Raw genomic sequence first — 15,530 nt, 5'->3', positions numbered from 1 at the left:
CAAGTCAGAAACCATCCGACTTTGAACAATATCACCATTCCTTCACTGTCACTAGGTCAAAATTCTGAAACTCACAAACAGCACCGTGGGTGTACCAAGACCACGTGGACTGCAATGGTTCAAGAAGGCACCTCATCACCATCTTCTCAAGGAAAATTAGGGATAGGAAATAAATGCTGGCCTAGCCAGTGATGCCCACATTTGGTACATTAATTTTACAAAGTACTGCACGTAGAAATCTGTTTCTACCGTACTTGTGGTACATGCAAAAGACTCAACAATGCAATTAATTGCAAACATAAATCCATGATATTAACTGATGCCAGGCCAAAGTCAATGAATAACTTTTATTTAAAGAAACACAAGAATTTGTGATACTCTAAATTAGTTGAAATTGAGTTATTTAATCCAGATTATGAAGATTCAAGAGTTCACAGAAACAAAACGCTCCCACAATTGGTATTAACACAATGGAACTGTTTGTGGCCAACGAACAAATAGATAAACAAGTAGCCAAGAGCCAGAGGAAAGTAGCCAAGACATGAGAAAACAGAGGGAAGGGAGGGAGGGAGAGAAGAGTGGGGCAGGGAAGGAAGAAGGACAATGGGAGGAGAATAATAGAGGTACGCCAGAGGGGAGGAAAGAGGAGGGAACACAAACTGGAAGGAGACCACAGGAAACGAAAACGACCACAACAAACACAGCAGGTCAACAGAGAGTAAGAAACTGCAGGAGGAAGAAACGACCAATGGCCGAGGCAGAGGCAAACACACAAAAACAAAAAGAAAACCACTGGGAGAAGCAAGTAACACCAGGGGTAACACCAGGGGCACCACCCTGACGCCCCTCCCACCCAGCTTTGTTTAGCCTGTTCTGTGTATTTTTTTTTTAAAAAGAAAAGTGCGTGGGGAAGAAAGCCATGTATAATAACATTTTCTCTTTGTTGCTTCTCTGTATATACACTTACCCTGTTTTTATTTTTGGTTTTTTAATTATGTCATATGTTTTTGTAAATATACCATGTATAAACCCCAATAAAAATATTCTTTAAAAAATTAATGCAATGGAACTCAGCAGCTCCCTCTAAATTATTGTTAATTCTGCAGAAATTCATCAGCTCAACACGTGTATGTATTCAATTTTTTTTTTACTCGTGACTGGCACGAAGCAAGATCAAGTTTTAAAAATAGCTTTCGGTAACTACATTTTCTTGCATGGTCACACACATGCTTTATCAGAAAGGAAGGCTTGCATGGTACTTTTCAGGCTGCTGCGTGGATGCACACCTGTGCAGATTGGCAGGAATATAGTTTGTTACACTAATGGTCGATACATTTTAAATACAGTGCATAAACTATGGTACAATACAAACCAAATACCACCGACATACACCTTATTTAATTAGTGCATTTAACAAAGTAACACATGCCAAGAAGCTTAAAATAGCCCTGCCAATACAACAGTCACAGGAGGGAATAGCAGGACTGCTAAATGAGTATTTTTCGTCAGTATTCACACAGGAAAAAGACAATGTTGTCAAGGAGAATACTGAGATACAGGCAACTAGACTAGAAGGGCTTGAGGTTCACAAGGAGGAGTTGTTAGCGAGTCTGAAAAGTGTTGAAATAGTTAATTCCCCTGGGCCGGATGGGATTTATTCTAGGATTCTCTGGGAAGCTAGGGAGGAGATTGCTGAGCCTTTGGCTTTGATTTTTAAGTCATCTTTGTCTACAGGAATAGTGCCAAAAGACTGGAGAATAGCAAATGTTGTCCCCTTGTTCAAGAAGGGAAGTAGAGACAACCCCGGTAACTATAGACCAGTGAGCCTTACTTCTGTTGTGGGCAAAGTCTTGGAAAGGTTTATAAGAGATCTGATGTATAATCATCTGGAAAGGAATAATTTGATCAGAGATAGTCAACATGGTTTTGTGAAGGGTAGGTCGTGCCTCACAAACCTTATTGAGTTCTTTGAGAAGGTGACCAAACAGGTGGATGAGGGTAAAGCAGTTGATGTGGTGTATATGGATTTCAGTAAAGTGTTTGATAAGGTTCCCCACGGTAGGCTATTGCAGAAAATACGGAGGCATGGGATTCAGGGTGATTTAGCAGTTTGGATCAGAAATTGGCTAGCTGGAAGAAGACAAAGGGTGGTGGCTGATGGGAAATGTTCAGACTGGAGTCCAGTTACTAGTGGTATCCCACAAGGATCTGTTTTGGGGCCACAGCTGTTTGTCATTTTTATAAATGACCTGGAGGAGGGCGTAGAAAGATCGGTGAGTAAATTTGCGGATGACACTAAAGTTGGTGTAGTTGTTGACAGTGCAGAAGGATGTTACAAGTTACAGAGGGACATAGATAAGCTGCAGAGCTGGGCTGACAGGTGGCAAATTGAGTTTAATGCAGAAAAGTGAGAGGTGATTCATTTTGGAAGGAATAACAGGAATACAGAGTACTGGGCTAATGGTAAGATTCTTGGTAGTGTGGATGAGCAGAGAGATCTCGGTGTCCATGTGCATAGATCCCTGAAAGTTGCAACCCAGGTTGAGAGGGTTGTTAAGAAGGCGACGGTGTGTTAGCTTTTATTGGTAGAAGAATTGAGTTTCAGAGCCATGAGGTCATGTTGCAGTTGTACAAAACTCTGGTGGAGCCGCATTTGGAGTATTGTGTGCTGTTCTGGTCGCTGCATTATAGGAAGGATGTGGAATCATTGGAAAGGGTGCAGAGGAGATTTACCAGGATGTTGCCTGGTATGGAGGGAAGAACTTATGAGGAAAGGCTGAGGGACTTGAGGCTGTTTTCGTTAGAGAGAAGGTTAAGAGTTGACTTAATTGAGGCCTACAAGATGATCAGAGGATTAGATAGGGTGGACAGTGAGAGCCTTTTTTCTCAGATGGTGATTTCTAGCACGAGGGGGCATAGCTTTAAATTGAGGGGAGATAGATATAGGACAGATGTCAGAGGTAGGTTCTTTACTCAGAGAGTAGTAAAGGTGTGGAATGCCCTGCCTGCAACAGTAGTGGACTCGCCAACACTAAACGCATTCAAATGGTCATTGGATAGACATATGGACGATAAGGGAATAGTGTAGATGGGCTTTAGAGGAGTTTCACGGTCGGCGCAACATCGAGGGTCGAAGGGCCTGTACTGTGCTGTAATGTTCTATGATGACCAAAATCCTGCGAGACAATGAGATTTAGGGTCGAGGGCAGCACGGTGGCCTAGTGGTTAGCACAACCGCTTCACGGCGCTGAGGTCCCAGGTTCGATCCCGGCTCTGGGCCACTGCCGGGTGGAGTTTGCACATTCTCCCCGTGTCTGCATGGGTTTCGCCCCCACAACCCAAAAATGTGCAGAGTAGGTGGATTGGCCATGCTAAATTGCCCCTTAATTGGAAAAAATAATTGAGTAATCTAAATTTAAAATAAATAAATAAATAAATAAAGATTTAGGGTCAGAATTCCAGAGCTTAGCACCATGGCATCCGAAAGCATGGCCGTCAATGTTCTCTATTATTCATTCATGTGGGCATCAGTGGCAAGGTTGGATTCTTTCTGGTGATCCCTAATCGCCCTTAAAGAGTTGTGAATCTAGCACCAGAGAAGTATGAACTAATATGGCGCCCAGGAAGAGAAAACGAGTTGTCTCCTTTCTATATTTTCCATCCTCCACACTTATCTGTCCACAATTGCCTGCTGCACCAATTTCTTTACCAAGCTTTTAGTGATTCCTTTACTCTCTTTCTTCCTGACCTGGCAACCATCTATTTGTGCAGCACCTTGGATCCAATCATGGGTAAACAAAGCAGTATTGCAATCAAGAATAATGAAATAAAAATAATGAGGTTTATTGACTTGAACATCTCTTTCTGTAGCCTAAAGACACTGCCAGGGAAAAGGGTTCTCCCAAAGGACACTCCCCTTTTTTAACCCCTCCCCTCAAAACATGCGTGTGATGCGCAAAAAAATACTTTTTCGCTTTATCTTTCCAAATCAGGTTACTCTTACAAAATTAAGTATTCCAAAAACAAATATTTGTCTCAAAGTATTTTTTTGCCAGTTTGCATTACCAATAGCATTCAACAAACGTTCTCATCGTGGATGAGAATGCTTTCAGTTATTAATTTTTGGGGAAAAAAAGAGAAAATGACAAACACAGTAATACATTCTCCAGTAGTTTAATAGTGCTAATGCTCAATACAAGTTTGGTTAGGATAATTTAGCATTCATCTTTTCTGTCTTTTTTAATATAAACTCTTTACAGACAAGATTATTTGGACGAAGCTTCATTTGAACATGCATGAAAAGTTTGCTCACTCTATCGTTGGTCTATTTCCATTCATAATGATCCCTACTAGACATACAAAACAAGTTAAATTAGGTACAAATCACTAATGTTATTTATTTATTTTTAGATCTTAAAAGTACAGAAGAATTACATGTTTATTAACCATAACATCCATATGATTTATATAATGCACAATTCTTGATGATACATTATTAAAATCTTCAATTTAAAAAAGCCAAATGGAGCATTAACACAGACCAGCAAGCCTCTGAAAAGCAGCATTAAAAGTTTTGGGAAACTGTAGAGCTTCTAATCAAAACTGCCTTACAAACTATGAGAGATAACCTAAATTAAGAATTTCAAAATTGACCATGACCTCCCATCCTCCCACCAACCTCCCCATTCTTATAGCTTTCAATAGGATGCAGCAAAGTGCATATTCATCTCGAGGTGATATTATTAAGGCTAAAAATATTGTTTTTTGTTTTATACAATGATTCAGTGCAATAGGCCCAATAAATGTTTTGCGGAATGCAATGCTTTCACAATTTAAAAAAATCAATAGCTATACCATCTGGTTTCAGGTTAGTTGGACTTTGTTTAATTCAGCAATCACGGTCAAACAAGAATGCAACACTCTAGTCAAAGTCACGGTTAGTGAGAACAAGAGGGGCCGCCAATGTCCAGACGTACAACAGAAGGCAGACCCAACTGGAAGTGATTTTCACCCACACAGCTGGCCATTTGCTCGTTATTGTCTTGTAATCAGCATCAGGGCTGTAGAGGGAAAACAAATAATTAAAAATAAAAAGTTGACAATAGGTTTGCAATCATTCCCAAACTGAACAAAAAGGATGTCATCAGAAGAACATTTCCATTTTGCATATTCACAAGATTTCAGATAACATAATATTTTGTGATTGCAACACAGACTAACCGCATTTCAGCCAAATTTGCTGATGATAGAAAGATAAGTGGTAAAACAAGTTGGGAACAAGATACAAAGTGTCTGCAATTGGATATAGATAAGTGAGTAGGTAAAAAAATTGGCAGATGGAGTATAATACAGGAAAATGTGCAGAATAAAAAAGCAGAATATTATTTAAATGGAGAGACTGAAGAATGCTGCAGTAGAGGGAGCTGGGTGTCCTTATACATGAATCACAAAAAGTTAGCATACACGTACACCAAGTAATTAGGAAGGCAAATAGACTTTTGGTCATTATTATAAGGAGGAGGAAATGCACAGAGCATTGGTGAAACTGCACCTGGAGTAAAATTTAAGAGTGAGGGATGATCTTATTAAAATAAATAAGATTCTGAGGTGGCTTGACAGGGCCAATGTTTCCTCCCACAGGGGGAAATCTAGAACTAGGGGTCACAGGTTAAAATTAAGGGGTCACCCATTTCAGACAGAGACGGAGGCGCAATTTCTTCTCTCCGAGGGTTGTTTGTTTGGAGTTCGTCAGTTTGGAATTCTCTTCTCCAAAGAGCAATGGAGACTGGATCATTGAATACATTCAAGGCCGAGTTAGACATATTTTTGTTTGACAAGGGAATCAAGGGTTATGGGGAGGGGGAAAACAAGTAATAAAATGGAGTTAAGGTCACTACCAATGGCTGGATCTCCCAGTCCTGCTGAGGTCTACGGTATTTTGCGTGGCTCACCTGTCCCATCTGGGAACCCACATGGGTGGGGGTGGCTGTCAACTTCAGTGGGACCGGAAGATCCCACTGGCAGGAAGGGCTGGAAAATCATGCCCAATGTGACTTGATCATAACGATGGCACAGAATCTCCTATCTAATACACCAATATGAGATTATCTATTTCCCTATTGTGGTCTCCAAGCGTTAATTTGTGGAATAGATAGTAGCACAGAAGGTGGCCATTCATTCATTGTGACTATTCTGGTCCCTTGATCAAGTTATTCAGCAAGTCTGACACCCCATTGTCTTCCCCGAACTCTTTCCTGCAAAACTTTTACTTTTTAAATATTTTCCTTTTTCCCCAATTAAGGGCCAATTTTAGCATGGCCAATCCACCTCCCCTGCACATTTTTGGGTTGTGGGGGTGAGACCCATTCAGGCATCGGAGAATGAGCAAACTCCACACGGACAGTGACCCGGGCCGGGATTGAACCCGTGTCCTCGGTGCCGTGAGGTAGCAGTGCTCACCACTGCATTACCCTGCCGCCCCTTTCAAGTATTCTCTTATGTAGATAATTCATTTATAGTTAGAAATGAGGAGATGTAACTGCAGCCAGCTCCAGGAAACAGACCAGCAGTGAGGAAGGGAACAGAATTAAATGCTACCTTCAATCAGAATGTATGGGGTCTCAGGTGGCTGAGCACAAGTGACACTAAAAGTCCACTTGACTTACAAGAAGTAGCGGGCTTTGCTTTGTTAGTTATTTTGTGGCTATAATTGTGGAGTTATTCTATTCTCATATTATAAACCCAAAATACTGGTGTTATTTCAGTTGGGGCGTATCCACCATCACATTTCAAATTATATCGAGTGCAGACATTCTCGACAACACCAACTAAGACAGAGGAAGTATCGCTTGCATTCTACTGTGAGAATTTATATAAAAAGTAAAGGAAGCACATGTGCTAAAATTATTGGCAACCTTGTGCTGCATTCCCACCAAAAACTGAGAGAATAAAGATTTATTTCCAGTTTCTAAAATTACAGTGCATTTAATAATGAGGAATAATTCACCCTTGGAAAATAAGTCTGTGCTGTAAAATAATTATTTACCTGTACCAGTTTGTAAGCGTCATCATAATGTACAGTGAAGCCAGAAAAAGCATGAAATGGAAGAATGAATAGCTATACTGGACAGCATCCTGCTCATTGTCATGGACTCTTCGTACTCCATCACCCTGTTCAATACCAGCGGCATCTCCAGCCAAGGAGTCATCCAACATGACAGTTTCACTGCCAGAGAGTGTCAGCTTATTCACCTGACTGTTGTTCGAGGAACGAATGCTGCGAACAGAAAATTACAATATTCAGTACAACAGCATCAGGCATACCTAAAAATGAAGGGCCAAACCAGCCAAGTTACAACACAGGACTATATCCTTGGCAAACATGGAAGTAGCTTGCGACAGTAGCCAAGAAATCTTACACTCAACAGATTAGATCAAAGCTCTGCAGACTTGCCATATCCAGGCATAAATAACCAAGCAGGAGGCTCTGCAAACATCCCCATCCTCAATGATGAGGAAGCCCAACATGTCAATGTAATCCAGAGATGCAGAGTCATGCTCTGAGGACATGGGTCAGAATATCCCACCATGGCTGATGGTTAAATTTGAATTCAATTTAAAAAGAAATCTGCAATTAAAAGTCTAATGGTGACCATTGTCGTAAAAACCCATCTGGTTCTCTAATAGTCTTTAGATGAGTAAATCTGTCATCTTTACCTGGTCTGGCCTTTATCTGGTCTAGTCGACATGTGATCCCGGATCCACAATCTATAGCAAAGTGGATGACTCTTAAACAGCATCAGGTTGGGCATAAATGCTGGCCCAACCAGCGACACCCACGTACCACGAAGAAATAAAAAAAACACTTGCACCGACCCAACAATGGACAATTTCCTAGGTATACCCTGTCCACAAAAGACAGGACAACACTAACCTGGATAAATACTGCCTCATCTGTCTATACTCCATTATCAGTGATAGAAGGTGTTGCCAACAGTGCTATCAAACAACACTTACAAAATTTGCTTACTGATGCTCAATTTGGGATCCACCAAGGTCGGTCAGCTCCAGACTTAGTCATAGCTTGAGGCCAGAAATTAACAAAAGAGGTGAATTCCAAAGGTGACATCAAGGCAGCATTTGACAAATGTGGCATCAAGGAGCCTTAGCAAAAATGAAATCAATCGAAATCAGGGGGAGAATTCTACTGATTGGAATCATACTGAGTACAAAGGAAGATGATTGTGCTTGTTTGAAGGCAATCATGTCAGTCCTAGGACATTGCTGCGGGACTCCCTCAGCCCAGCTTCAGCTGTTTTACCAATGCGAAGTCTGCATGTTCTCCCCCTGTCTGCGTGGGTTTCCTCCGGGTGCTCTGGTTTCCTCCCACAGTCCAAAGACATGCAGGTTAGGTGGATTGGCCATGATGTATTGCCCTTAGTGACCAAAAAGGTTAGAAGGGGTTATTGGGTTACGGGGATCGGGTGGAAGTGAGGGCTCAATTGGGTTGGTGCAGACTCGATGGGCCAAATGGCCTCCTTCTGCACTGTATGTTCTATGATCTATGTATGTCCCTCACTGTTGATGGGTCAAAAGCCTGGGACTCTCTAACAGCCCTGTGGGTATACCTAGACCAGGTGAACAGCAATGGTTCCAGATGACAGTTCACTACCACCTGCTGAAGAGTCATGGCCAATAAATGCTGGCCTTGCCAGCAACACTCACATCCCAATGAAAACATTTAAAAATTACTTACTGCAGCTGGAATGCATGCAGTTAACAGCAGCAACATTAAAGTCAATTTAGGAGAGCTGAGATTAGCTCCCTTAACATTAAGGATGCATTTGAGTAGGTCTGGAATCAAGACACCGTCTCGAAAAATGAAAATCCTCCAGAGATCAGAGTCATACCTTACTCAAAATGAGGACGGTTACAGTTGTCAGAGGCTAATGATTGCAGCCTGCTGGAAATTTTTGCAGGAATTTCTTAATCCAACAATCTTTAGCTGTTTTATCAATGGCCTACTCAAGGTTAGTGGTAGTTAATGATCCAGTGTTCATCTCCATTCACAGCCATTCCAAAAATGAAGCATTCCATGGCAGTGTACAACAGAACCTGGGTAGCATCCATATGAGCTGACAAGTTCTAAGCAACATTCCTATAATTTAAGGATGAGACCCCCATCGCCATGAAGAAAAAAACCCAACGAGCTCTGCTTGACCCTCAACAGAACCATGATATATCATCAATATCCTGCTGGTCACCAATGACCTGGAGCTTAAATGGGTCAGCCACATTAACAAATTGGAAAATCTGTAATGAACGGTTCATCCCAATCTCCAAAGTTTCCCACGAGCTACATGGCTCAAGTCAAAGGTGGATGGAATAGTCACAATTTGCATGGGTGGATACAGTTGGAACTTAAGAAACTGAAACACCATCCAGGAAAATGCTCCAGTACCAGACTCGATACTCAACCCTCCATATCCAGAGTACATGCCATAGCTACAGATTTTACTTTTCACAACAAGGGGAAGTTTTAACTGTTCCATGACGGGGTGGAATGGGTCAGGGTGACGGGGAGCCTAAATCAACAAATTCAGGGAACATGCTACCAGCATGCATGTTTCAGTTTTGATCAAGTTGAGTTTTGGACACCTCTGTAATCCATTCTGCAAAAGCAAGCCCTTAATTATATTTAAATGAGGCTCTGTTCCTGATATTCTGCCAGTGATTTGAATGCAACAGCCCTGTGCTGATTCTCTATGGCTCACGAAACCCAACACTCAAGAAATATACCTGTGAATGCTATTCACACATAATTCCAGAAGGCAATCAATTAGTTTCCTTTAAGAGATGAACAAAAGTGAGAACATACAGAATTAGAGTTGGCCTTTGATTTGAGCGGGGATTTAGGGCAGAAGAGAGTAAGGATGAAGAGTCTCTGATCGGTCATATGCAACAAGTAGTGTCCTCTAGGGATTTGTTTTGATGATTAAACCACCTCTCCTACTAATTCCCCTGACAGCCACCTCTACGCTCCTGATCAAACCTCTCTAAGAACTTACCAAAGGGGTTCCTGTAGGTGAAGCCGATATTTAAGGACTCTTCTCAAGTTGGCTGTCCACAAGCTACAAGGCTCAAGTCAAAGGTGGGGTGACTACACCCATAGAATTCCTAGAGTGCAGAAGGAGGCCATTTGGCCCATTGAGTCTGCATCGACCGTCAAAGAGCACACTAGCTAGACCCATTCCCCATCCTATCCTGTAACCCCACCTAACCTGCATATCTTTGGACACCAAGGGGAAATTTAACATGGCTAATCCACCTAACCTGCACATCTTTGGAACGTGGAAGGAAACCCGCAAAGTCACGGGAGAAAGTGCAAGCTCAAAATGAACCCTGGTCCCTGGCGCTGTGAGGCAGCAGTGCTAACCACTGTGCCACCCCATTAAGTGTCTCCAGCTCAATGAGGCCATTAAGCATGCCTCATTCAAACATAGGGGTCAATCTTTGTGCTCGTATTTGGGAGCAAATGCAATTTTGCCATAATATTTCTAACAATATATCATTCAGGCTCACCTATTTCAAAATATTGATACATTTACAATTTCAGAATTTCTTTTAATGTGACATTCCCCTCCTTTCAAGTGTTGACACAGCTGGTCTCCCTACAACCAAAGATTTTTAAGTTAAATGCGTTTCTATAAGAATAGGGAAATCAGGTTTCTTCAGGTCATGGGTCAGATGCATTAGCCATCCAACCCAATTCCAGCAAACATACCCATGACAATTCCAGTAAACAGCTGAACGAAAAATATATTTACATTGAAAAACTGTCAGATATAACAATTTTTAATGATAATGTGGATTAAACATCCCCCCTCAGATCATACCTCGAATATAGTAGACACAGGATGAAGAGGGCAAGTCCAACAATACTCTGTGCATCCCACCACTGCATTGAGATTTGAGGCGATGGTGTTACATTTACTAAAGATTCACTCTTATTGGCTGGACTCAATGTAGGTGCAGCCAACTGTTTAATAAGGTTCAAAAGGCTAGGATTGCAATGTCGGTCTGAAAATAAAACACAGGAACTTAGCTTAAATATTGCTCTGTCTTGACCTACAATTACACAAATTTACATGAGCAATTAAGTGAGCAATGGTTTTTTAGCTGATTAATGAAACAAACTGCAAAAGCTGAATAGCAAGGAGCGCCATTGATGAAGATGCTACAAAATATTTCTATAGGAATAATGGGCCAAATTTCAACCCATTGGCAATCCATTCACTTAAGAGTAAAAATCAGGCCCAATATATTTGGTAGGTTACCCACATGAAAAATTCATTTCAAACTGGAGTTGGGAACCCGACACCCAGATAACTTCCAGATTCCAAACTTTTACTGCAATTGCATGCTCACTCAATGGTGTCTGCAAAAGTAAATGCCCTAATTGGGCTGGAGGCAAGTTCAGTGTCCAAATAGTGTCCAAGCACGGTCATCAGGGTGGAGCGGTAAAGAGGTGCCTACAGAGTGCAAGCTGCAAAGGCAAATAGCAGCCATGTTTAGGCCTGCCCTGCAGACGAGAGGAGGTATGCGGCACCTCGGAGGGCCAGTAGCTTCACTGAACACAAAATTGGTCAAACTACCAAATGCAAGTTGAAGTGCAACATCTGGAGGAAGAACCCCCAGCTCCAGGGCGGCACGTGGCACAGTGGTTAGCACTGGGTCTAGGGAGCTGAAAAGCCAAGTTCGAATCCCAGCCCTGGATCACTGTCCATGTGGAGTTTGCACATTCTCCCTGTGTATGCGTGGGTTTCATCCCCCCACCTAAAAATGCGCAGGTTAGGTGGATTGGCCATGGCAAATTATCCCTTAATTGGAAAAAAAATAATTGGGTACTCTAAATTTATTTTAAAAAAGCTCCCCCAGCTCCCAAGATACTTGAAACTTTAAAACTTAACTTCTGCCCACTTTGAACCCAATAGCCGTGCTTAATGTGCACCAAATTGTTCGGGTATGGCGATTTCAGCTTTGAAGATTGCATTCTCATCTTTAATGGCGAGTTAACAATGAGCTTACTGGACTGTTGGGAGCAAGCGGGTTCCCTGTTCCTCCTCAATTGCCCCTTCATTATCCTGCCCTTGGAATTTGCATCAGTTTCCAGAGACAGCAGGATCCAGTGAGACTCTCCAGGAATGCAATTTCCATCTTGCATTTATCATTTGAAAGCACAGAGCACTTTATCCTCAGCTAAATCCTTTTGTAAAGCACGTTGGGGCTTACCGGGTTCATTGGACATTGCAGACCATGTGAGATACATAGTATACAGTGTGATGACTGACGACTGAAGAAGACCAGACCGAGGTTGTGCTTCCTATAAAAGTTAAAACAATATAGTTTAGAAAAATATTTTAACAGTGCACAAAGATTTTGAACCCCAACATAATAAAACATTTTGAGTAAAAATGTTTCTGGAATGCAAGTAAATCCTACACTGGAAGAAATTAGTCAGTGGACTGGGGAAAATCACCAGCACATCAATTCATGTGGCAGCATGAAGATTATTTTCAGTATATCTTCAGTTATTTTCAGCAAGCTACAATCTCGGCGTCATTCTATTATTTGACTGGAAACTGGCAGTGAAAGGTTTACCACTAGCAAAAAAGCAGAGAAACACCATGAACATTTGAGATGGAGGAAAAAAAAAATCCAAGTTGCTTTGTCTTTCCATGCGCTGGAACCAGAAACTCTTCTTTTTCCAAGTTGCTTTCTTCTCCTTCCCGCTTTAGTCTATCAGCAAGTGTAATTTTCGAGGTCCAATGGTTTGCCAACTCCAATAACACTGTATACTACAAGTCAAAAATGTACTCATTCACAAAGGGAAGTCAAATAAAATTAAACAGTGATAACATATAAATCAATTTATTAAATAGGGTCACTGAATTAAGGCTCCCAAATATGATCTTTACTAGGCTTCCTGCAATCTTTTCAAATACAGGGAGTCATTTAAATGGTTGTCCTCCTTAAAATTGCAAATAAATGAAATTACTAAGTGAATCATGGGTTCCCATTGGAATCAATGTAAAAGCCAGAGGTAAGTTCCCTCAAACAATCGTTACCTGGTAAGCCAATGTACAAGTTGAAATACTACCCTGTAAAGGTATGACCACTCACACCACTGGAAGTCGTTATTCTATCATTTTACTAGAAATAGGCACTGAAAGGTGTGCTTTAGATCTTAGATAATCTGAAATCAGTTTATGGGAGTGAGTGGTGAAACCAAACACAAAAGGATATTTCGCACAAAAACTCCTGAAAGCTGAAACTAGCATTATAGAAATAAATGACAATAATTTAATTGAGGCAAAATTCTAACTCAAAAGGAGCATTCAGGAAACCTGGATTCTTTGTGGGTACCCCCTCTTCTTTATGGTTAAGCTTCAAAGTTTGCCCTGATTTCTTCTTTAATATTTAAAAAATGCTGCTGTAAATGCACAACAGGTAGATGGTAAGCCTTCTGCAAGTAACTTAGTCTCATTTTTCAGGAATATTTGACTTAGCGTTGTGTGCCATTAAGTCCCTCTCAATTTAAACAAGTTTCTCAAAAAAAATCAGTCCAACCCTCAATACTAGATAAACTAAGGAAATAATTTTAGGCACTCAAGCAGCTGGTTCAAGAACAGAGTAGATGGAGAACTGGGACTGATCCAGAGCTTTCATATTAATATGTGGTATGAGAACAAAAAAACCCAGGAAATCATGGACATTCATACCTGTATTTTTGGAAGGATAGAAGTAATGGACACAGCAATGCAAAGAATCATATTGAAACTAATGAAGAACTTGTTCTCAATACATCCTTCAGGCTGAGTGTAAAATACATAGAAAAGCACAATTGCTATGAAAGACAAGATGTAATTCAGGCTAGTGATGGAGATCAAGGCTGTAAAAGAAATCAGAAAAATTAAATCTATATTATAACTGAAAATAAAAACTCCAAAAATGAATTATCAACTAACAGAACATACTCCAAAAATGAATTATCAACTAACAGAACAAACTTTTTCTTTTGAACACCATACTTCTGGTCAATTAAGTTGAAATCATCCTAAATCAAATGTCACTGTGAAACAACTTTGTAACAGTACTGTGTGTTGTGTAGCAGTTCCTGCAACACCACGGTGTTAAATTTGGTCTCTGCAGTGTCTCTCAGTGGGAAACATGGAAAAACTTTTCTGGGGGATTGTCAAAATGTTCACTGAGTAGAAAAGGATCATGGGCTCGATAATATTGTCAAGGAAGAGGACTTCAGAAAGATTGCAGCAACAAATAAAAAATCAATTCTCAATACACATATTCTAAGCCATAAATGGCTTAAATCGGAATTCCAATGTACAACTTAATGACATTTGTGTCCGTTTGGATGGTTCAAACATCAAAGAGAATTCTTATCATTTTTTACATCCCTTTGAGTTTGAAGACAAGAACATGAAAAAAAGTCATGGATTAGAGATACCCATTTGCCCACCAAGGTTCATCCCAGAAGTAAATTCACTTCCTTCAGGATTCAATTGAATAGCAACAATATTTTACCCTTTATTACACTTCTTAGTACATTATTTAAAATACATTTTACTGTAAGGCCTCTTCTACCGATGTCTAATATCCGATTATGATCATGCTTCTTTTCATACTTGAAATAACATAAGAACAGTAGTTCATTGACTCTCCACTATTGCTCCACCATTCAGTACAATCATGGCTAACCAATCTTAACTCCACTTCCTCACATTATCTCCATATTCATCAATTCAGTCAGTCACAAAATCCTATTGACTTCTGATTTGAATATACTCAACAACAGACCACCTATAACTATCTCAGGGTAAAGAATTCAAAGATTCCAAATGTTTTTGAGTGAAGCAAAAACAGAAAATACTGGACCATCTCAGCAGGTCTGACAGCATCTGTGGAGAGAGAAGAAAGAGCTAACGTTTCGAATCTGGATGAGTCTTTGTCAAAGCTATCAAAGCTTTGACAGCTTTGACAAAGAGTCATCCAGACTCAAAACATTAGCTCCTTGGTTGTCCTGTATTTTTTCTTTTTGTTTCAGATTCCAGCATCCGCAGCAATTTGCCTTTAGTTTTTAAGTGAAGATTTTTTTTCTCATCTCAGTCCTAATGTCTAACCTCTTATTCTGAGATTGTGACACCCAGGGCGAAATTCTCCGCCCCCCACGACGGGTGGGAGAATAGCGGGAGGGCCTTCCCGACTTTTTTGACGCCCTCCCGCTATTCTCCCACCCCCCCGCCGAAATCCCGACACGAATCGCTGCCGCCGTTTTCTTACGGCCGGCAGCGATTCACAGCTGTTAGAAGGGCCGAAGTCCCAGCCCTTTACGACCTTTTTACGAACGGCAAACACACCTGGTCCTGCCGTTCGTAAAAACGTCGTGACCACCTGGAAAAAAATAACCATGGCACCGATTGGCACGGCAGTACCACGGCCGTGCCAAGGGTGCC

General features: G+C 41.0%; 1 protein-coding gene across 1 annotated transcript in view; it reads right to left on the bottom strand.

Moving 5' to 3' along the window:
• Window positions 1-4,157: 4,157 nt before the first annotated feature.
• The window catches only part of LOC119969513 (serine incorporator 1-like), a 36,616-nt gene continuing 25,243 nt past the window's right edge, over window positions 4,158-15,530 (bottom strand). Inside the window, exons 6-10 of the mRNA XM_038803210.1 lie at window positions 13,782-13,951; window positions 12,292-12,382; window positions 10,896-11,079; window positions 7,046-7,276; window positions 4,158-5,060 (exon numbers count right to left, since the gene is read on the bottom strand). Coding sequence (XP_038659138.1) covers window positions 4,922-5,060; window positions 7,046-7,276; window positions 10,896-11,079; window positions 12,292-12,382; window positions 13,782-13,951 — 815 coding nt within the window. The 3' untranslated portion in view covers window positions 4,158-4,921. The remainder of the gene's footprint in view (window positions 5,061-7,045; window positions 7,277-10,895; window positions 11,080-12,291; window positions 12,383-13,781; window positions 13,952-15,530) is intronic.

Source organism: Scyliorhinus canicula, chromosome 7 (assembly GCF_902713615.1).
Source record: "Scyliorhinus canicula chromosome 7, sScyCan1.1, whole genome shotgun sequence".
Lineage (NCBI taxonomy): Eukaryota > Metazoa > Chordata > Chondrichthyes > Carcharhiniformes > Scyliorhinidae > Scyliorhinus > Scyliorhinus canicula.
This window is presented reverse-complemented; position numbering and strand designations above follow the sequence as displayed.